The sequence below is a fragment of the Callospermophilus lateralis genome, unplaced genomic scaffold (assembly GCF_048772815.1).
Source record: "Callospermophilus lateralis isolate mCalLat2 unplaced genomic scaffold, mCalLat2.hap1 Scaffold_101, whole genome shotgun sequence".
In the NCBI taxonomy this organism is placed as follows: Eukaryota; Metazoa; Chordata; class Mammalia; order Rodentia; family Sciuridae; genus Callospermophilus; species Callospermophilus lateralis.
This window is the reverse complement of record NW_027510272.1, coordinates 3,138,597-3,162,500: the sequence shown is the minus strand read 5'-3', so window position 1 is coordinate 3,162,500 and position 23,904 is coordinate 3,138,597. Positions and strand designations below refer to the sequence as shown.

At 34.6% G+C, this 23,904-nt stretch overlaps 1 protein-coding gene across 1 annotated transcript in view; it reads right to left on the bottom strand.

The window, feature by feature from the left end:
- The window catches only part of LOC143388197 (zinc finger homeobox protein 4-like), a 95,242-nt gene extending 73,999 nt beyond the window's left edge, over window positions 1-21,243 (bottom strand). The window contains 3 exon segments of the mRNA XM_077107966.1: window positions 1,108-1,200; window positions 5,321-5,430; window positions 21,237-21,243. Of these exon segments, the coding sequence (XP_076964081.1) occupies window positions 1,108-1,200; window positions 5,321-5,430; window positions 21,237-21,243 (210 nt within the window).
- Window positions 21,244-23,904: the final 2,661 nt, after the last annotated feature.

Genomic DNA, 23,904 nt, shown 5'->3' with positions numbered 1-23,904 from the left:
AAAAACAACTTTACATATAGGATCAAACATGTTGATTTCTACCTTCCCTCCCCCACCTCCTTTGCTTTAAGCATCTAAAAATCTTTAGTAAGAAAAGAATAACTAGCTGGTGAACCTTTCCAAACACCAAAAGACAGGACCCATACATTATATTTGGTTAATACTCATGGACAGAAGTTTTAGTACTTTTTTAATCAAGCAAAGTGGTATTCTATTCTAAAGCGTCAGTTTCAACATTTTTGTAAAAGGTTAAGTTTCTGATAACTCTCATGCCCAGAAAAAGAAGCTCAGCACAGCCCATAAAAGTTATTGCATGTCACCTGCAAACAACAAATACTGCATAATTATTTAACCTTAGAAAGCAAAGACCTGAAAGATTCAAAAGATGAGATTGTTGAATACCTGAAGACAAGTTTTTTCTTTCCTTAGTATGGACACGTAATAAGATACCCAAGCTTGGATCTAAACAGGAACATTTCTGTGCCCTTCATGCCCTTCAAACACATCAGCCTCAAGTCAGGTCCAAAAGGGAAGAGACAATCCAGGAACTGACCCGCTGAACGTTCTTCTTCCAGTGATCAGATTTGCCTGAGGCCACAGAGCTTGTGAGTGTGTGAGAGAGAGTCTGCCTTGTGGGGTGCTGGGGGTGGCATTTGCTATTATTACACACCAAAACACTTTTCAGAGGGGAGGGAGGAGAAATTAAACTCCTTTTTTTTCTCATGTAAATCGAGTAACATTGACTCCAATTTCAATTCAACCAATGCCCTTTCTAAGATTTCAGTGTTGGAGATATTTATTAATAAACAGATCACCATGTGATTTTTCTTTATAGTGCAGTATGCCTCCTTTCCACACCTACTGGGAATCCTTCTGCTTGTTAATTCAAGGGAATTAAAAAATGGTACCAATAAAAGGAGCAAGGGCTATTTAACAACACATTTCCTTGTGTCTCAAATCTGTACTGTCTAGCACAGAACCTCGTTTCTTGTCACTCTGCTATGTTAAGAACAGCAGGCCACAGCCATTCAGGCTGCCTCATCAACTGTGAGTTTTAACTTAAGCCACTTTCACATTTAGAAAAAAAACACACACACAAAACCTTACTTTTTCCGCCAACCCATCTTCACCCTGTGTTGTACCACCGAAAGCTTTCAGGCGATGCTCTACTCCAGAGCAAGCCAAGCATATCAAGTGTGCCTGAAACACTCACAGGCTAATAAACAATGCACAAAAACAAAAGGAACAGCAAAGCTCCTATTATCTGATCTTCCGTAAAACACAAAAACTGCCTTCTCTGGGGCAGAGGAAGTGCCAGGAAGCCTGCAGGTGTGAGCCAGTTAAAAGAAAAGGCTTGGGCTAAATAGATTTTTTGAATGTCAGGGATTAGAGTCATGGCACTAGTGGAAACACACATCTTTTCCTTTAAATTACAAAATTTTCTCACGAGTCTGCAAGAGTTCACCCCATCAGGGGCTTTTGGAGGCCATTGAAATGTCTTAAGTTTTAATTAAGTTGGAGTTGTCAGAAGAAAGCTTTTTTGGCACAGAGTCCGGGTCATTAATTACTGCTATCTTTGTTTCTTTCTGTAGAGAGAACTCTGCTGACTTGTTGGGTTACTCACCCAGCCTACATTTTCTATCCTCCAGTTCCGATTCACTTCCAAGTAAGACTTGATTAAGCAGTTTACCAATTACTTTCATCAGTTCTAGGTACAAAGCATTTACATACTCTGAAATCTTTAAAAATGTTTCTCATTAGTGGTTTGGGGTACAGTAGTAATAATAAATTTGTCTGGTGAGTTATCAATTCTGAATGAAGTTCTGCAATTTAAATATAACTATCTTCCCATTTTTCACATCATTATCTATTTGACATGCCTATTCATATTCTCACAGCCCATGACCTTGCCTGTTATGAAATGCTAATCAAGTTAAAGTTATTTACTTTACCCAATGACACATAATTCTACTTGGAGACATTCAGTTTTGATTGATATCTATCATCATTGTGCCCAGATAAAGACTGGTTACCACTAACACTAATAAAAGTTTGTAGAGGTAAAAATGAAAGATGTAAGAAAGCAAAAGGTTTAGGTAATTTATTGAAACACTTCATATATTTCTAAAATAAAGCCATCGCTATTTTGACAAATTACTTGACCAACTCTAAGTCTTTTCAAATTGATTCTAGTTGTACACAGGGCATGATTCTAAGATGTCCCTTGAATACCAAAAGTTATGGGTACTCAAGTTCCTTATATAAGATGGTGTAGAATTCACACATAAACTACACACACCATCTTATACACTTTATATCACCTCTAGGTTACTTGTAATACCAAATCCAATACAAATGCTATTGAAGCAGTTGTTATGATTTATTATTTAGGGACTAATGATAAGATAAAAGTTTCTACATGTTCAGTACAGATAGAATTTTAAAAAAAAGTCTTTTTAATCTGGAGATGATTAAACCCTTGGATATGGAGGATTGACTTTGTCTTGTTAAAAATAATTCAAATTTCTAAACTGCTGTGCAGATCTGAATAAGTCATATATATATATATATATATATAATATATATATATATATATATATATGTAAAAGTCAGGAAAATCATTCTGTTTAAAAATAATGAATTGAGATATGAGTTATTTTTAATAAGAACATACACTCATATTTTGAAATAATTTCCTTTGAAGTATTTTGCTTACAGTATATATCTTGTAAATCTCCCTGAGGTTTTTAACATCATTTCTCATTTTTGAATTTCACTGAAAAATAGTAAAAATAAAATAATTTAGTTGAGATTCAGAAGAAGAGATGAAGTTGAATAATTGTCTCAAAAATAAGGAAACAGCTGGGCACAGTAGTGTACACTGGTGATCCCAGCGGCTCAGCATGCTGAGGCAGGAGGATCCTAAGTTCAAAGCCAGCCTCAGCAACTTTGCAAGGCCCTAACTAAATACCTCAGAGAGACCCTGTCTTTAAATAAAATGCAGAAAAGGGCTGGAGGTGTGTCTCAGTGGTTAAGTGCCCCAGGTTCAATGCCCGGTACAAAAAAAAGGAAACAACTAAACTAAACTGAATAATCATTATTTTAAATATGAATGATGAGAAAATATTTATAAATCTGGGAAAACCCAATTACAGAATCACACATTTCTTCCTGATGAATCTTTGCTATCACTTAAAAATATTTTTCCCAGTAATCTCCTAGTTACCTGCCATAAGTAATAATCACAGATATATTATTGCCCAATAAAACATGCCATTTCCCACAAATGGGTCTGAATTTTATAATGGGCACTCATAATTACAAGGACAATGCTCATCATTATCTGATCATTCTCAGATAATCAACCTCCAAATCTAGAATTCAAACTAGACTTTAATGTAGGGAAGGCTGAAACAGTAGGGGTTTTCATTTAGTCTGGTTCAAAATAGATCACTTTGGGAAGGAGGAGAAAATTCTTATTTTCACTGAATAGCTGATGCCTCATAAGGAAAAACTTGTTGTTTTTTTTTCCATTACACTTGAAATGACACACCTGAGAAAGAGGGCATAATTCTCCTCTGGATCTCAATAAAAGTTCTAAATATATTTCTAAACCATAATAATAGATGTAAATTTAAAAGTACAGATTAAACAAATTAGATAAGCAAATGTAACCACTTAATTTATTTAATAAAGTCCAATTTTTTAAAAAAAGTAATGAATAGTCCTATACAAATTATTTCCAAAGTCAAAGTGATACCCATTTTTCTAGGTTTTACAGAAAATCTGAATGCTCCATTCTCCTTCCTTTGATGAATCTTCTTGTTCTTGTGTTATATCACCCCCCAAAATACAGAAGTATAAGGCCATGGTTTTTACCTGATAACTACTTATCAAAGTCCTAGCATAGAGTAAGAACTTTAAAAAATGAATTAACTTAGAGGAAGGTACTAATGATAGGTAAATTAAAAAAATGTTTCTTGTTAGTTATTCCTTTTGACATAATTATAAAAGCATGAAATATAATTTACTCTAGTTCCCCAATGACCTCCCTTTTCTCTCCCCTCCTCCATACCCCTATTCCTTTCTCTCTACTGATCTTCTGCTTCTTAGTGTCATTGTTTTTTAATTAGTATCCTGTGGACATACATGCTTGTGAGATTCACTGTGGTATATTCATATATGTATGTAGAAAAGTTAGGTCAGATTCATATACTGTTCTTCTCTTATTCTGTCCCTCCACCTTCCCCCTAAATCTCCTTCATCTTGTTCACTGATCTTTCTTCTGTTTTGATAGAATTCCCTCCCCCTCTTTCCTTCCCCGCCCCTGTCCCTTTTCTTTCCCCATTATTTTGAACTAGCTTCTGCATATCATGGAAAACATTCAACTTTTGCCTTTTTGGGTCTGGCTTATTTCACATAGCATGATCATCTCCAATTCCATCTATTTATCAGTAAATGTAATATTCTTTTATGTATATAAGCTACATTTTCTTTATCCATTCATCTGTTGAAGGACACCTAGGTTGGTTCCATAGCTTGGCTAATGTGAATGGTTCTGCTATAAACATTGATGTGGCTGTATCCCTATAGTATACTGATTTTAGATCTTTTGGTTATATAGTGAGAGTGAGACAGCTGGGTCATATTGTGGTTCCCTTCCAAGTTTTTTGAGGAGTTTCCATTCTGCTTCCCAGAGTTGAATTTTACACGAAGAACTGAACCAACTCAGTAATTATGATTATACAATTATGAAACCTGCCCTCTTTCTTCCCTTACACTCTGCCCAGAATTTAGAAATTTGGATTATTTTTTACAAGACAAAATCAAAATCAATCCTCCATATCCAGTAATTATATATAATTAATTCAGAAATTACAAAATACATCATTCACATATTTATGTAATGATTCTGTGACATTTTAAACAATCCAATAACCCTTGTGAATCAGTTATCCACACCCATTTATCTGGATATGCTAAAAATATATCTAATTGTAATCTGAATACAGTATGTTTTGAAGGTGGATCTGTCCTATATAAAACATTTTTAGACTAAGTGCATGTGAGACAGTTGTATGAAGTTTAAGGAGTCTGTGGGATCCACTTTATTCATCATTCTCAGTTCCACACATATTTAGTACACACATTATGACTTCATTGAACAAGGCACGGCAGACCCCAATGAGGAACAGTACTCCTTCAGGATGCTCATGGCCTGAGAGAACAAGTCAGGAAATGAAATGATTGAATGCAACCTAGTGTAATAAAATTTCCCCTAGAGAGAAAAGTGAGGTGGCATGGGGTAGAGGAAAGGCACCTCCAGGTACCACTTCTTCAAAGATGTAATGCAAACACTTGGCTGGCAGGTCTGCCCAGAATGAGCCTGTGGAAGGGCAGCCAGGGGAGAGGAAGCAGCATGCAGAGCATCTACAGAAAGGAAAAGTGTACCTTATTTGATGTACTTAAGGAAAAGTCAGAGAGGATACAAATGTGAAGTACTTTGAAGAACAGGCGGAAACTGGACTTGGAAGTGAATGATTTTGGAAATCACTGATAGGTGATAAGAGGTTCAGAAGGAGCACTGTGGCCATGGCTTGCTTCCATGGATACGGTTCTGGCAGCATGGTCCTTGCCTTCCCTCAAGTCAAAGAATAAGTATTGATTCAATGTACATTTTATCAATACTTCATACTTATCTTTGTTTTGGCTTCTGGCTTTTTGTCATGGCTTTCTTGATCCTCCTTCTTGGTCTCCCTTATCTACTATTAATTTTTTTATGACCTCCAGAGTTTCATACTAAACACCCTTTGCAAATGCATCTAGTCCTACAGTGACAATTCCCCACTTTCTGTTTTTAAACAGAGGTCTCTTCTAAGATCTGAATCATTTACTACAAATACCATCTTGGTATATCTACTTTGATGTCTTATGGAAACCAAAGCTCAACAACCACAAAACGGAACTGATTCTCCTCTCTTCTTACTCATTCTCCACTCTTTCTCACAGTAATTAATTTTTATTGTTTTTCCCCCATGCTTTAGGCACTGTTCTAAATGTCTGACAAACACTCTTACATGAAGTGCCCACAGTATGGTCTTCAGCACAGATACTAATCTCACCATCCAGATTAGGATTTTTTTTTGGTGCTGGGGGTTGAACCCAGGGCCTTGTGTATGCAAGGCAAGCACTCTACTATCTGAGCTATATCCCCAGCCGGACCCCCCAGATTATTGATGAAGGAATACAGGCAGCTTGCCCAAGGTCACAGTGTCAGTGAGAAATGAAGCCAGGCAGAACACAGTCATTTTTCACCTTCAGACCACATTCCTTCCCCAAGCTCTGCAGTTAGTGGCACCTCAAAGTCATCCAGTGACTCAGTCCAGAAATCTGGAAGTCATGTTTGTTTCGTCTTTTCCCTTACCTCCTATATCTAAGTGATCACTCTGTTCTAAATATGCCTTCTGACCATGTCTTAAACTTCTCAACATTTCATCATCATCTCTTGCCATCAACTCTTTCCTTCTAGTCAACTCAGATAACAATCAGAATGTCTGAAAAGACAACCTGCTGCATTAATTTAACAATTCATGGAACATCAGCATGATGTCCTCCATTCTAGGAGTTAGGGTTGCAGTCATGAATAAAATTAAGTCCCTGCCCTCACAGGGCCTAAACTCAAGAAGGGAAGAAGAAGCCAACAGTCAAACAAATAAATAGGTAATTCCGGGTAGTATTCAGAGCTGTAAGGAAAGTGAGGCAGGAAAAAATTGAGGTGGCAGAGAAAAGAGCTATGGAAGGATGCTGATCTGATAAATTCATTTCCCTTCTGAACACTCTGCAATAGCTTTCCTTTTCTCTTATGATGAAACCTCAAATCCTAACTGGAGTGAGCATAGGACTTCCTACAAAACTCCCAGTGTAAGACCCACTTCCTTTCACTGCCAAAATATTTCAGCTTTAAAGGTTGAGTACATGGTCCTCCTACCTAAGGGCCCTGCAGGATGAAAGTTTCATGCCAGCTCCAGCTTTAGCTCCTTTATTGTCATCACTTGCTCATTTTACTCCCACTATGCCGACATAAGTGTAAGGTTCATGCCAAGTGTAAAGTTCTCAGAATTCTCTCAGCCTTGACTGTGCTCCTCTGTGCTTATCTTAATCCTATTTGTCTTCTAAATCAAAGTCTTTTAGCCTAAGTCTTTTCTTTTTTTCTTCAGAAACCTGCCCTCTTTCCCTCTTCCTTCCCTTACATTCTACACTGCTTTGAACAGTTATCCCATCAATAACTAACTATTAGCGCAGTTGATTGATTGAGATGTCTGTCCTCGCCACCGGTCTGTAAACTTCAGGCTTGGACTGACATTTATTATGTGTTATTTTATCTCTAGGACCTCCATGATGCCTGGCACATAGCAATATGTTCAATAAATGATGGAAGAAAATAGGTACAGCTATTGACAGGCAAGAGAGTAGAAGTACCTGACAGATTGGACAGTTAATCAGGACTTGGTATTTGATAGAACCTCTTGACTGATTGAGTATGGTGGAAGTCAGTAGAAAGAGGATTAAAAATAATTCTCCGGTTTCTAGGCTGGGCAAGTGAGTGGAGGCTGCTGCCATTGCCAGAGAAAAAGAAGCAATTATTAGAACAGGTTGTGGAAAGGGATGTGTTCTGTTTTAGACATACTGTATTTGAGATGTCTGTGGGATGTCTAGATAGAGTTTGTTACTACTTACAGAAAAGTTTGTTTTGTAAGAAGAACAAGAACAATTTTAACAGCTCAATGTTTAATTTTTGCCCTACTGCTCTCTAGCTATGTCTTTTGGAAGATATTTAATTCTTTGGTGACTAAATTCCTTTCCATTTGACTAATTCTAAGAAAGCAGTAATATACCAACTGCTAGGTGATACACATTTTGGTTCCATCAAACTCTTCAGTATATTGGTAGGTTTCTAAGAAGTCTTGAAGACCCACATGCACTGATCTTTATCTAGCAATATTTTAAGGTGTGCTGGAAGGAAAAGGACCCATGAGTGAGAGAAGTCAGACAACTAGGTGTTCTCCCTTTACTCAGGTAAAATTGATTACAACTGAGGGCCAGGAAAACTTTAGAAATTGTTATTGTGAAAATCTTGAAATTCCCATTTACCTATTAGGATGGTAATACATCATAGTTTTTATGTTGCCTCTTCAGCTTCAATTTTGGGAAATTTAATACCAATTCACAGTGTGAAAAAACAGGAGGACATAGCAGCTCTCATTATAATTTTGACTCTACAAATGAGTATGCTGCTAAGAAGTTTGAACAAACAAAATATCTAATAACATGGTGGGCAAAAAATGTAATCTATGTAAAATATACAATTTTTCATGTTTAAGTACTAACTTCTTAATGTCTTTGCTCTATGTACTTACAGTCAGTAGACACTGATATGCATTATAACTTGCAAAGGGAATGAGATCAAATGACACTTTGACTCCGTAAGCAGAGCAAGTGAAATTACCCCCCAAAAAACTTATCAGATTCTGAAATAATAGGGAAAATGATACAAGGATTACTGAGATGATATTACAAACATGAAAAAAAGTGATTCAACCTATATGTACAAAAGTAAGAATTTCTGGAGAGATCATTCATAATATCCATTTCCAAGGGTTTCCCTACAGTATTTGACATTACTGACAACAACTTTTTTTGGAATTTCCTTCTTTCAGCTTTTGGCTTTCCAGCAAAATGTCTTCTAACTTCTTTCATTTCTAGGTGCTTCAGTTTTGCCTTTTTCTTCTTTTTCTTTATCTTGATATATAAACAGGTGTTTCACTGTCTTTCAAGATCAAGTCTCCCCATATCATTTCATGTTCTCTTACTTTATCTCCTAGATTTAAAACACTATACAAGTCAAAATTCCTAAAAACCACCTTTCTCTCAAACATATACCACATATCTAACAACCCCGAATTTGTCTCCTTCTGGACTTTCACCTTTTCTCCAAACTCAGAAAGTCTATACCTGAGTTCATCGTATTTCCCTTTAATTCTGCCTCTGCCCCTCCTCTGTGCTCTCCACATCTCTATGCTACAAAACAGAAATTATAGGAGTCACCTCAGATTCCTTGCTCTGTACAAACAGATTTTCAATAAGAACGTTAGCCTTTAGTAGAGACATCTAATCAATTGCAAGAATCTTCCTATTCTAATGTGGCCCTCATCTTTCCCTTTCTCTCTACTCCATGGTTTCTACCAAAAGAGTTTACTGCCCCATGAAACTACTGTCACTATCCTCTAATGGCCAGCCTGACTATAATAACCAAGTGGGCACTTAATATCATGGCTCACAATGTTGCTATTTATTACCATTAGTATTATTCCTAAATCATAGTAAGACAATCTTGTTGTCAAGACCAATCATTGGCACCCCAGTCCTTTCCTGAATATTTCTCATGGCTTATCCTCTGTGTCTGGAGAAAACTGAAAGGCTTATATTTTGTATTTAGGTGCAAATAACTTCCTTATCTTGTGTCTGATTATACACTGCCCTCTTTCTACACATATCCAAATGCTACCCATTATTGAAACTCCAATCCAAATATTACCTCTACAAAAAATTTTGACTGCTACGACCAGAAATATTCTTGTTCTCTTTTGAAACATAAATCACTTTATCAGAATCCCACCTATGGTGATTAATATATTCTGAATATTATTAGTAATTTACTTATTTACCTTATTCACTGCAATAATGTGTCCAAAGCAGGATCAATGTCTATTCATTTATAGAAAGTGCCATACCTAGAGAATATAAAGGTAACTATCCATGTGCTTCCTTGTATTTAGAAGTTTCCTTTAATGATAAGCAACATAGTTGATTTGAAAAATAAGTTTTTATGAAAGCCCAGTGTTTAATTTTTGCCCTAATGCTCACTAACTATTTGTCTTTGGAAGATATTTAATTCTTTGGTGACTTAATTCCTTTCAATTTGACTAATTCTACCTGCCATGTATTTTGATAGGATTAATTCATCAGTAATATACCAACTGCTATGTGCAAGTATCTAATATACATTTTGGTTCCATTTATCTCTTCAATATGTTGGTAGGTTTCTAAGAAGTCTTGAATACTCACATACACCAATCTTTATCTAGCAATATTTTAAGGAAAGAAAAGGACCCATAATGGGAGAAGTCAGACAACTAGGTGTTCTCCCTTTCCTCAGGTAAAACTGAGGAAAACCAATTGGCTTACCCAAATGATTTGTCATCACCCTGAAATGTTAACATAAAGTTAACACAAGATCGCTGAATAAGGTAGTTTATACCTCTCCTCTTTTAATTTCTACTTTACTGATGAGAAGTCCAGGACCCTGACATTAAGACACATTATCCTCTGTGTCTGGAGATAATGCTATCTGCTATCACCTACCTTGTAATAAAGTTGGGATGCAAGTTTGGGACAGTCTGAAACCTAGTTTCATGTCATGGTATGTCATGCTGCAACAAACACACACACACACACACACACAACCTTATGGGAGAGACACAGTGAAATAAGGACACATTAACTTTCTTAAAAGGTTATTTTTGTTGTTGTTGTTGGGTTTTGAGTAGGATTATCTGAGAAGCAATCAAAAGAATACCAAATTAATTAAACACCAGACATTTTCCAAAAGCAATACTGCATCAAGAGTATGTTGCAGATTCTCTCTTGAGGAAGGAAATGTTCAATTTGATTAAGATAATAAGTGTTTCTCTCAATAGTAAAAGTCATAAACATATCTTTTGTATATTAAAGTGCTTTAAAAGAATTACAGAATATTTTAATAAATTTTTATTTAAATAAATTGTTCTCAAAATATTCTATATTATTTTACTAGATAGGTTTCATGCGGTATACAAAGCAGAAAGGGGGAAAATTATTAGTAAATTTATTATGTTAAATCTATAAATTCTGGTAAGGTCTATAACTCTCATTAACTGTTCATTATTGATAACCAATACTATAGGCATTCAATATAGTCAACAGCCCCTGGCTATGAACAGAGTAGTATTTTTACTTTTGAAGCAATAACTGAAATTGAATATTTCCTCAAAGAACAGTTGTTCATGTTTGAGGTACAGGAGAGATAATAAAGCCATGTCTGTAAGATAACTTTAAATATCCAAGTTGCAGTAACTTTTTATTTTTTTTTAGCAGAGATGGAACCTAGTGGTGCTTTACCACTGAGTCACATCTGTAGTGACTTTTGAAAAGTGTTCATTCACACAAATGTGTTGACTTAATTAAACTTACCGAAGCCACCCACTGGCAAAGCACATTAAAACTGGAGAAAAGAAATACTACAATATTGGGAAGAACAGGAACTAAGACTTTAAAGACTTTCTTAACAAAAAAGACCATGGCCTGTATAAAATTTTTGACATCCATTTGCCTAAATGATCAGTTTTCAAACGGACCAACAATATTTCAAGAAACTCCTATTTATGTGCCCTCCTATTTATGTGTAATAGTTTTAACACTGCCTAGGTTTTATCTTGGGGGTATTAAGATACATTAGAAATGTTTTTCTGATTTTGCTTAGCTCTGTCTTTAAGATGGTCATGCCACATATCTTTTGGAAAAGAGATGAATGCATACATGTTTGTAGTGACATAGATTAAAATTTGAATGCTACTTTCTTGATTGATGGCACTTATCTTTTCAGTGAAATATTTAACCACTAAGTATCAATTTTCTCATCTCTTTACTAAGTTACAATAACTACCTCTTGGTGTTGTTTTGAAGATTAAAAACAACAGATATGAAGCAACTAACAGTGCTGTGCCTGGCAAAAGAGAATAATCTGTTCCGTTTCCCTTCTCTTGACAGTCTAATTTCTGCCATTTCAATTCTTTTTAAGCCAATGAATATTCAGTCATGACAAAGGAAAACTAACATCAGGTCACATTTAAAACTGCCACCCAGCCTTCTCCCATGCCACTTGGAGGTAAACTCTGCTGGGATGAAATTCTGAGGCTGTTTGTGAAAGAAAATAAATGTGTTTTAATCAAAATGTAGTCTCCTATACACATAACATTCACCATTGAGTGAAATTACATTTGAATATTCACTAACCAAATTATCAAAAAACAGTCAGAAGCCAATCCACAGCCTCTATAATTAATTCATTTTAAGAATTTTGGCTGATCTAAAATTTTTTTGTAATCAAAAGTCTTCACATAGAAAAATAGCTGAGATTTATTTAACATTTATCATGATTTTTTTATATCGTCTTTCTGGGAGAACTTTGCACAAGGATTTATTATCGTATTTAAGGACTGTCTTAAGGTATAAGTTTTATGGTCTATTAAGCATAACTTCAAGTACCTTAAATACAACTAAATGAGCTGGAATTACTATTAGCTTGTATTTTAGGTTACCAAGTGCCCAGGCAATTCCAAACAACTGTATCCAGACAGCTCATGACTTTTCTATGTTGAGCTTCCTTTACTTAAAATTTTTACGAGATTGAAAACTGACCTCTGAGATGGTGCCTGAAAGTTGGGTCATTAGTCCTCACCTTTTAATAAATAATGTCTCAGCAGGCTGCATTTGAACCTCTTGAGCTCAAGGAGGTGTTAACAGAGTTGTTAATTAACCTAGGTCTGGAACCCATTGTGAAGAATCCCAGAAAGTTGGAACAATGGAGAGGCACTATTTAACATGGAAGAAAAACCTTTTGATTTAATAAGGTAGCCTAAGAATTATAAAATATGAATATATTAGGTTAAAAAAGAATAGCAAAAGAAAGCAATAGTTGGTCAGAAATGGAGCAAATTTGCAGAAAGCTACTCTTTGAGAAACCTAGCTGGAGTGGAAATAGATAAAACTGGACATTTACAGTGTCTGTCCTTTTGGAGAAATCCCTACCTCCACCGTTACATATGAATTGGCAATAAAATAAATCCCAAACTGACATTGCTTCCATACCCAGGACTCTGATTGGACCACTGCTTTGCTTCAGTGTGCCAAAATTACTGTTTTTGTTTTTTTTAAAAAAAAAATCCACAAGGATGGAGATTTCATAGCTTTCCTTTATTAGCATGTAACAATGTTGAATCATCTACTTATAGCCCAAAGGATCTCAAGATGAAAATGACCCCACTTTAATTTACTGTAAAAACAGTTGGTCTGTGGGACTAGAGAACCTAGTAGCACAGTAAACACAAATAACTAAATCTCTCAACTTCTTGAAAAAAAGTTACTGAGTATTCCTAAAGAGTCGCTTGGGTAGCTAAATTACCTTTCCAAACAAACTCATCTCAATTGCATCGTTAGTTCCCTTTTATAAATTATTTAAAGTTTTATAAAAAAAACTTCATTCCCTTTATGTTTCTCTAAGTAGCATTTTAAAAATGTGTGAGCGTATCCTCTTTTTTTTTTTTTTTTGGCAGGGTGGGTAACAGTGGATTGAACTTAGGGGCACTCAACCACTGAGCCACATCCCCATCCCTTTTTTTGTATTTTATTTGGAGACAGGGTCTTACTCAGTTGCTTGGCACCTCAATTTTGCTGAGGCTGGTTTTGAACTCGCGATCCTCCTACCTCAGCCTCCCCAGCCACTGGGATTATAGGCATGCACCACGAGCTGATCCTTTCCTCTCTATATAGGATCCCTTAGAGAACCCTGTGATGTTCTAAAAGCTCCAACATTCTCTCTATTTTGTTGATGTTGTCAAGAGAAAACCATGTACAAGAGAAATAAATGACAAATATCAAAAACTATATGTAAAGTTTAGCTGCTATATTAAAATATTTTAAAAATGTGATCCATATGCAATGATGTACCTTTAAAAGGTGGATTGCCATTTCAACTAGGAGTCTACAAAATACATAATTATTAACAAAATCACTTATAATTGGATGTATGTTTTGAGAAGTTTATGTAAATATATATAATTAGTATTTATTAGCCAGAATTATAGAAAATTCTGATCTTTTTCTTTTACCTCATTTTCTTGATAATACACATCTACAATATTATTTGAGTTTTCCCTAGCAACATACATATTTCTGACCATTATCTTATGTAACAATAAATCACTGTCTTGGTCTTTTTCTTCAACTGTTAATGATTCTAAGTACACCCTGATTTCTCATATTATCTCATTTAATTTTCACAAAAAGTTAGTATTCAAGTCAAAGAAAAAAATTGATTCTTTTCTTAAATCTGATTGCCTGGATTTTCATTATTTACATGTATTCCTTTTATTCTCAAACATATTCTTAAATATTTGCTTTGTTGCTAGATGTTCTTGTGTCTAATAGAGAAATAGTTAGTGTGTTCTAAGTAAGTAAAGGTTTTTGTTTTCTCCCAACTTCATACTTTCTATATTCTCTAAGAGGCTACATCTGTAAATTCCAAGAATATAATTGGGTGTTCTGGACCAGAAATTAGTCATACTTTCTTTGTAGCACTAGTGGGGATGGTGTCTTACTCATTCATGATGGTATCTATTAAAACAAAATACTCTCTTATAAAGCTTCTCAATGTGTTTTTATTGAACTACTGGCTGCCCTCCAGAGGAATAGACCCACTTCAGGAAAAGCATTCTAAAAGTCTTGATTTTATTTGTAAGTAATTTTTCTCCAAATGACCCTTCATTTTTTAGACTATTTAACCCAATGATAATAGAACTAAACAGCCCAAACAGGACAACACAAACAAGATATTCCCAAATGATCTATTGTGACACAATTCCTTCTGCATTTCTGTGTATGCAGTCAGAGACGTCCCTGAACCTTACGTCAAGAAGCAGTCAAAACAAAGACATTTATTCCTGAATCTCATTTATTTTGAAAATCAAGGCCTACTCTCTGAAACATTCCAAGATGAGAGAATCAAATAATGTTTAAGTTTTAATATTAAAGCGCTTTTGATTTTATTTTAAAATATATATATCTTTTCAAAAGTAGTTTTCATATGCATTAGATCCAAGGATCTCTTTGTATGTGTCCTTTACTATACTGAAATAAAATAACATTACCTGTCTACATACAGAATTTATACAAATCAGTTTGATGACCTAATCATGACTTAAAAGAAAAAGAATAAAAAACAAACTATGTATTTGTTTCACATTGGAAAAGTAGAGGCATGACGATGTTATATAATGAAGGAGCCATACATTTGCACCCATGTATTGCATCTTTACAAATTCACAAGTCTAAATGCACATAGTTATAATTGTGTTGCATGAGCAACTCACATTTTGTGAGGAGGTTTTGTAGATCTGTTAGAATTTTCCAAAATGATAATTAACTCTTAGTCACCTACCAAACCAAATATAAATAACATCTTCATGAACCTGAGAGTTACATTCCTGGAAATTTCAATAAATAGCAAGACCGTATTAAAAAATATACTTGATCTATAAAACAGAGTTTGGATAGAGGTCTAAGAAATATAAATAGTTTTAGTCACTTAACACAAATGCTGATGAATTTACTTAAAATGGGACTCAGGAAAACTTTTCCTTTCTCATGCTGAAAACTTTTCTTCTCATTGCCCATTTTACCTATCTGGTGGACCTAATGTCCACCCAATAAATGCCTTTAGACATAGCCTATCACAGACTGCATCAACAATTCCTCCACAAATTTCCAAAACTTCCTTGGGCAATAGTTTCTCTGTTAAAACCTAGGAAATCAATTCAAGCCTCCTACTGAGAGCCAGACAAACTTTCAACTCCCCTTGCTCCTTTCTGATTCAAGAAATCCTTACTTGGATTAAGGGATTAAAGTCCTCCATTACAAAGTTTCACAGTGTCATGCACATCTCTTTCAGAGCACATATCATAATTTTAGTCAAATAGTTGATTTTAAGTTTTCATCTCTCAAATTAGAAGCTCCATGAAGTCAAATAGGCTTTTAGGAAAAGTATTGATTCCTCTATGTGTGCCCTTTGAAAAAGCTACTTGAAAAAGGTAAATCTTTAAGTGTTTATACTTACTTCTGAAGTCATGGACTGTAAAATTTGGTTTGATGGTAGCCTCAGGGGATAATCTAAAGGAGAACTGCTGCCCAGCAGGTGAAAGATCTCAATCTGCAGCACTGACTATCTGAATTATCTGAAACAAATTTAAGATTGAACTTGAAGTCAATCAGTTTTGAAAGGAACTTTACATAACAGGTTTATAAATCATGTTGTGGTGACCTCAAACGGAAAGAGCCTGTTTAAAATGTATACATAAAAATAATTATCTACACTGCAATGATTTACATATATACAAAGGAACTGATTCCCACCTTTGAAAGTGTCTTAACACTTTTGGCATTTTAACTGCCCTAATTATGGTTGTAGAAACATCATTAAGAGCCCTGATCACATTGTCAACTGATAACCAGTTATAGCCCTAACTAGTGACAAGGGAAATCTGTACAGTAAATGTTTCCAAGAGTGAACACACAGTACTTAGAGCTTTGAAAAAATACTCCCTAAAGACAACACTTAATCTTTGTTCCTTTTCCTCAGATTTATGTAGAAAAACATCAAGTGCTGAAGATTTTAGCATTGCTTCAACTAGTCTCCACTTTTCTATCCTTATTGTCCCCACAATCATTTGACACATAAATTTAATTGGGAGTATCCTAGTAGACACCTGGCATTTTTAAGTTTTGTTTCTTAATTTTAAAGTGTTATGTCTGTAATAATAAGAAAGTAATCTTACCAAAACAAACCCTGATCTTATCACATGTATACTTTGTTCATCAAGGTACTCCATTTTTCAGTAACTTCTGTTGGCTCCATTGAGTATCTACAAACAGTACAATGTAACATAATGGAAATGATAACATTTTTAACAGACTTATATTTTATTGAGTAATATATTTTTCTAATTTTTTAAATCTATTTTATGTGGGAATTATAAATGTTAATATATTGATAAATAATAAACTACATGTCAATTTATTTGTAAAAATAAGACATTTGGAGGGAGTTTATTGGAAATAATAATGAAGAGTTTTCAAATAAACTAAAATTTATGCTTTCATGTATAGAAACATATAAGAAAAGAGCAAATGAATGCAAAATAATATTTTCAATTGAAACATTAATTAAATTTATATGAAATGGAATTTTGGTGTCTTTTATTTCTACAAATATCACTACTATTAATTTTATTCAAGTTAAAATGATTTTTCTTTGTAATTACATTGAAGTGGTAATAGTTCATGATTTTCACAAATTGTTATGTATTTTTACATTTATAATTGGAATGTATTTTTCCATCTCTCTTTTTTTATCTGATGTGCAAGAGTGAAAGCATTTAAATACCTACACATGCATACACACAAACACACACACACACACACACACACACACACACACACACTCATACCTGCAGTTGTCTGTTGGTATGTTAAGGATTAATTCCAGGACCCTAACACCCATAGAGTCCAAAGTTTTCAGAAATACAAATTTCTTATAAAGCATTTCATAGCATTTACACATAATCTGTGCACAACCTTCTGAAAAATTCAAATCATCTCTATGTTACTTATTATACCTAACACAATGTAAATGATACAAAAATAAACAGTCAATTTTACTCTTTATGTATAGCAATGGAAATTTTTTTCCATTGCTTGTTTTCTCAAATTTTCAGTCCATGGCTATGGAATGTGTGAATATGGGGGGTCCATATATAAACATGTTTATTTGTTTATGTATAAATGATCCATGTAAAACACAGGAAAAATCACAAGTTTAATCTGAAAGAGTCAATAGATTTTTTAAAAAATAATCTTTTTAGCTGCAGATGGACACAATACCTTTAATTAATTAATTAATTATTTTTTTATGTGGTTCTGAAATAGAACCCAATGCCTCACATGCTAGGCAAGCAAGAACTCCACCACTGAGCTACAACCATAGCCTCCGTCAATAGATTTTTAATGAATTTTAAAGAATAGATTCTTATATAAGATATTCAACAGATTAATGCTTTAATTTTTTTTGTTATGCTAATATGTGTGGAAATATTCTTTTCCTCAATGATATTTTCATATAAGAAAAGAAAAAAGAGTAACCCAACGACTTCTTTTCTCATAAAACATTCTGTATTTTTTTCCAAATACGAAAGCTAATTCTTGCAGCAGACAAGATTAGTGTTTCCTCCTTCTTTAAGGATTATTTTTCTGGCAGCTTTCATGATGATATATGACATAACTAATATAAGGTTGCATTTTACCAATTCAAGAAGGTCTTCTTATACTTAGTGGATACCAACTTAAAGAATTGAAGTGAAACTCACAGTAACCATGTTATCTGAATGTCCTGTTTTGTAGACAACACAGTTGGAATTGAAACCAGAAGAAATGGATACAGCCGCAGACAGCAAGAGTTGTATTTCCTCCCTGTTGTAATAGAAGACAGCAGCTACCCTGTCCAGAGCAGTACAAACACAATGACTATTCGTGTTTGTAGGTGTGACTCTGACGGTACCATCCTGTCTTGTAATGTGGAAGCAATTTTTCTGCCTGTTGGATTGAGCACTGGCACTTTAATTGCAATCCTACTATGTATCGTTATACTTTTAGGTTAGTTTCAACATTGATCAAGTTCTCTCTCACACACTCCTATGTCTCTATCTCTGTCTCTCTCTCTCTCTTTCTAGAGCGGGCATGCTCTCCCTCTCAGTTTACCATGTAAATAGATTTTTGTTCAGTGAGCTGTCACTTCTTCTTATAATTTATCTATATTACAATATTTTATGAGATATATTTTTTATTTAATCCCTCATAAATCACATAATTTAAAATATAAAACTGGATTTTCAAGTTTGTGGCCTTTGCAAAATGAGATTCTCTCTAAAAATATCTATTTTTTGGCAACAATTTCTCAATTCATTTTATATTCTAGTAATTACTACAATTGAATAAAAGATCCTATAGTCTTCTAAGAAATGTACTAGGTGAACAAAAGCTCTCAAATTCTGAACAGAGAAGAAAGAAAAGGACAGTAAAGAAATAGAATATAAAGGAATCCCCAAATTTTATTTTCTTCAGTTAAAACTGCCTTTCAGAAGCAATTCTTCTTCCAATTTTCCCACATCCCCTCACATCAAAATTTTAACTATTCCTACTCTGAAGAAAACTGACTAAAATATCTAGGCACACAACAAAGGAAAAGGACTGAAGTAAAATGTGTTCACCATCTCTGTGATAGTGACTGTCAACCAATTTCAGGGCTTTGCCTCTCCCATCAACTGTTCAGCTTTTCTATTTCACTTTCTAATTTATTGCCATATTCACACTAGTACAGAGAGATTTCAATTTTGCATCACTTCTTTAAAATCAAATTACAACAGATACACTGCTGGGCACTGTGGGATAAGTTTGTATATGCATATTTTTCATTCAGGAAAAAATATTCTGAAAAAGATGAACACTTTCTAGTAACTATAGGATAGAAAGCAAAACTGTTAAACCACTTGTATGAGGTAGAACATGGAGTAAGGAATTCGATGATACCTTGTGGGAACATGCCTTGAGACAAATGTTCATGCTGTCTTGAATGATAAAGTTGTAGTCCAATTTACATGTGTATTATTAATTACATCTAAATAACTTTCACAAGCATAATGAAATATTATGTCCTTATAATTTATAATAAATAATTATTAGTATCTATTTGTGCTGTTGATATAAAACTTAAAAGAGCACATTCAAAAAAATTCTTACATCTGGAATTGAACATAATCAATTAGGTTTAAGTTCAAATCAAGTGTTCCTTTCTCATTCTGCTCATTTGTCTTGTGACTACTGGAATGCCAGAGTAATTCCATAGCAATTTAGCAGCTCTGCACTTTCCCTATTACTTAGGGAATCCCAAAACCTAGGAGACTTGTTTGATTGCCTGGGGAGAAATAACCGAGTTTCATCATGATGAAAGAACTCTATAGTTCTATGACAAGAGTCTTCCAAACTCTTCCAATATAAGTAAAAAGGATTTTGCTCCCCTAATTATTTTTAATTGATTAAAATGAGAAGGCACATTGGGAGTGTATTGGTCTATTTGTATTGCTACCTTGAAACAGGGTAGCAAGTAACATGTCTGCTCATCATTACAAAGCCCTGAAATCTACCATGCACTCCTTCATTCTATGCTTCCTAAGGCCTGCAAAATACCTGTGCTATTCTAGAGGCTGTGAAATCACTCAAACAGAGTAGTGAATATTGGCACTCTTCATCTTTCCATGGTGTCTGCTTAAATATCCACTAATCTTTGACTTCTGTAACCAATCACAGACTTCACTAGGTCTGCCATTTTCATTTCCTTTGTGAGTTGATGGGAAGCCCAAGAATTCAGTGTTACTTGATTTTCTTTTAGGTGGACTTCAGGGAAGTCTATAATAGTCTGCTTTACTGCCATGATGACTCCTAAACCAGTTTGCATTCAGGAATTCTCTATGAGGCTTTCAGTTTCTCACATACTCCCCAGGCAATCAAACAACAGTCTCTTAGGTTTGGGGATTCTCTAAGTCATAGAGAAAGTGCAGAGCTGCTAAACTTCTCTCAAAGTCCCAGTGTACAGAAGTCCTCCCTAGGTTCCCTCCCTTCTTCCAATCCCCTGACTCTAATTTTTGAGAAAGTGAAATAACCTAGTTTCATCATGATGTATTCTTCTCTACTCTCTAGTTTTATGACAAGAGTCTTCCAGACTCTTCCATTGTAAATCAAAAGGATTTTGCTCCCCTAATTATTTTTAATTGATTACCTCAAAAAATTATTTATTTCATTAAAAACACAAATTTCCAATTTCCAAATGAGAATACTACAATTTGGAAATTAACCATGATAATTACATCTTGCAGATGATGATGATATTTAAGTTTTTTTTTTTTTTTTTTTTGGTATCAATTCTTACAACTCTGTATGGCTAGAACATCCCCACCCCCACCCACCCCGGCATTTTTGTCAAACTGAAATCTAAAATATGGAAATATAAGGGCAAAAATGATATTTTGAATAACTGTTCTGTGGTTTCTTGTTATCATTTCCAAATAAAGTTGTTGACTTCAGACAATGAGAAAAACATAAACACATACGTGCTCCTATTGATTGTAGTGTTTTTAATCTAAGATTGGAAACAGCATGCCTTGATCAATTTTAACTTTCTTGGAATGATAAATGACTCATCTGCCTTCTTTTCCCCAATTGCAATTTGTCTCCTCTCAGCCATAGTTGTGCTGTACATCGCATTGCGCAGGCAGAGGAAGGATACCTTGATGACCTCCAAGGAAGACATAAGAGACAACGTTAGTCACTATGACGACGAAGGAGGTGGAGAGGAGGACACGCAGGCCTTCGACATCGGGGCGCTGAGAAACCCGACAGCAGTCGAAGAAAACAAAATCCGCAGGGATATCAAGCCAGACTCACTTTGCCTGCCCCGCCAGAGGCCCCCGGTGGAAGACAGCCCGGACATCAGGGACTTCATCCATCAGAGGCTGCAGGAGCACAACCTGGACCCTGCTGCCCAGCCCTATGACTCGCTGGCCACCTTCGTCTACGAGGGCGCAGGGTCGCTAGCCAGGTCGCTCAGCTCCATTGACTCGCTGGCCACTGATGCTGACCAGGACTATGACTACCTGGCGGACTGGGGACCGCGCTTCAAGGTCCTTGCTGACATGTTCCGTGAAGAAGAGAGCTACAACCCCGACAAAGTCACTTAGGGAGAGGCGGAGGCTAGGTGCAGAGGAGGAGAGATTTTTTAACAGGAGCAACACAAGTAGACATCAACGCGCGCGCACACACACAGGCTTTATAATGCAGGATTCTTTTGATGATCTGGTTTCTAGCAAGTGGCTGTATTTATCACACTGTCAGTTTTAGTTTATTCTATTGACACAAGATAAATCCTATAATATGTACTTGCTTTGTTTTGTTTTGTTATTTCAGAAACACGCTGAGACAAGCTCAGGCCTATTAAATACGATTTACTGACATGACAACCTACAACGAAGATAGCTATGTGGCATCACGGTGGAAGAGTGTTAGATTTTTCTTAATTCCACTAAAGTGCCTATTGAAACTCTTATCATTTAAAGTGGTGTACCCTACACTCTGCTGTGATGTGGTTGCAGGATTCAGTGATAAAGAGGAATAAACAAAGACATCTTCTAGGAGCAATAGCACCCTGCTGATTTTTCTCATTCCTTTTGAGACAAAAAGGAAACTCTGATCTCCATCTTCTTATAATTCAAAGGTGTTTCTTTTTAAAAATGTATGCCAAGACATATTTGCTTTTCCTACCCTTTCAGAAAATTGAAATAAATATAATAATATCAAATTAAATATGTAACCCATGAATTTGAAAAGCAATGTTTGATCGTAACATCAGTTCATATTAAAGAATGTTAATTAATATATTAGTTTTTTTCCAAAAAAAATAAAATTTTAAAAAAGAAATGGAAAAAAAATCCCTCTTTATAAAGGGAGGCCTCAAGGCTAAAATTCCACATTAAAATAAATATTGGTTTTGTTTTATACTGTAGTGGTGTGTGGAAATTGGTTTTAAAAAGTCACCAAATCATTTAAACTCTCAGTTGTAGATAAAATACCAGCTTCTATTTCTATGAATATTTTCAAAGGGAACAACAACTATTAATTTAAATAGAGAAAGAGCAATTCATTACAGTTTCTTAGATTTTTATTACATTCTAGTGATTCTTTCTTGGCCAATGAAAAAAATACATATCAAATAACATAGACTAGATGTACAATACATCTCTAAATATTTTTTATGTTATTGAACAAATAAGTCAGGGACTTCAGAATGTTGAATCCAATGACTAAATCTTAAAAGGGACACAAATGCAAAATCAGTCAGCTGATGCACTTACTAACATGTACTTTGTGAATGCCATTCTATACTACATCTCAGAGTTAACTCTTTGCTATCTCACAAACAACAATCCTCAGATTCATCATCCTTTACAACTTCCCTGTAAATAGATTTTTAATTTGATACAAGTTCCTAAGAAATATTCAATTTAATGAGCATATTAGTAGACTTCACTCATGTTAATTTCAACTGGATTGTATACTATTTAGAAATACACATAACAGATATTAACTAATTAAAGTTGTATATTTCTCAATATTAAACCTATAAATGTGTCTTCTGAAAGATAAACACTATGTATAATTAGAAAATTAAAGTTGTTGTAGTTCCATCTGAAATCTAAGATCAATATCTAACTATAGTTTTAAAATATCTATGAATATATTTAACATTTACAAGATCATAAAACCAAGAATTCACATATGGGAAAATCACGTGGAAATATGAATAACTGGTAAATTATACTCAGCCATATGCACACACAAATGCTTAATTTAAAATTATCTATTATTGATGCTATGGCAATGGGATCCTTCAAATCTGCATTTCCCATCTTTTTCCTCTTTCTACCAGTTGCATAGTTTCCTTTTCTCCTTCTGAGGAATGACTGATGAACTTGCTTTCCTCTACTGATCACCCAGTTTTTACTTCAGTCTCATTCCTGAGAACTACAATATTCATGTAGTATAATACTTTCTAATATAGTACACTTTGGGAAATATTTACATACATTTTTAGGAAGCTTATAATATCATCATCTTTCCCAAGAGAAAAATTAAGATAATTTCTAGATTTGCCCACACAACATGATTCACTATGTAATGAAGAAAAACCTCCTGAAGAAGGTTAATGTGCAATATCATTCCCTTTTGAAATGATTATTATTGGCAGAAATTATTGCATTTGACATTTTGTAAAGGAATATCATTGTATCTACATTCAACAGAAGCCATGTGACGTGAAGAAAATTAGGAGGGGCAGATTATGTGAAACCATGTGACTAAAATACTAAGCAA